Raw genomic sequence first — 246 nt, 5'->3', positions numbered from 1 at the left:
TCTATATATGCTTTTTATATAAATTGATGAAATCCATCCCCTCCTAATAATTTTAAATCTGCATTATTTAGGTGGGAGCTTCAGGTGTTGGAAAAACATCAGTGGTAAAGCTGCTAGCCAGGTTGACTGGAAACCAGCTTTACACATTCACAGTTAACTCTGATATGGATGTCACTGAACTGCTTGGAGGCTTTCAACAGGTATATCATTGTTTTTTTTTGTACTTTGTTATGGTGGTTAAACTTA

The 246-nt window shown here is 35.4% G+C and overlaps 1 protein-coding gene across 1 annotated transcript in view; it reads left to right on the top strand.

The window, feature by feature from the left end:
- LOC119582288 (midasin-like) overlaps positions 1 to 246 on the top strand; it is a gene marked incomplete in the record, with an annotated part of 28200 nt that overhangs the window by 14424 nt on the left and 13530 nt on the right. The window contains 1 exon segment of the mRNA XM_037930506.1: positions 72 to 200. Coding sequence (XP_037786434.1) covers positions 72 to 200 — 129 coding nt within the window.

Source organism: Penaeus monodon, chromosome 15 (assembly GCF_015228065.2).
Source record: "Penaeus monodon isolate SGIC_2016 chromosome 15, NSTDA_Pmon_1, whole genome shotgun sequence".
Classification (NCBI taxonomy): domain Eukaryota; kingdom Metazoa; phylum Arthropoda; class Malacostraca; order Decapoda; family Penaeidae; genus Penaeus; species Penaeus monodon.
This window is presented reverse-complemented; position numbering and strand designations above follow the sequence as displayed.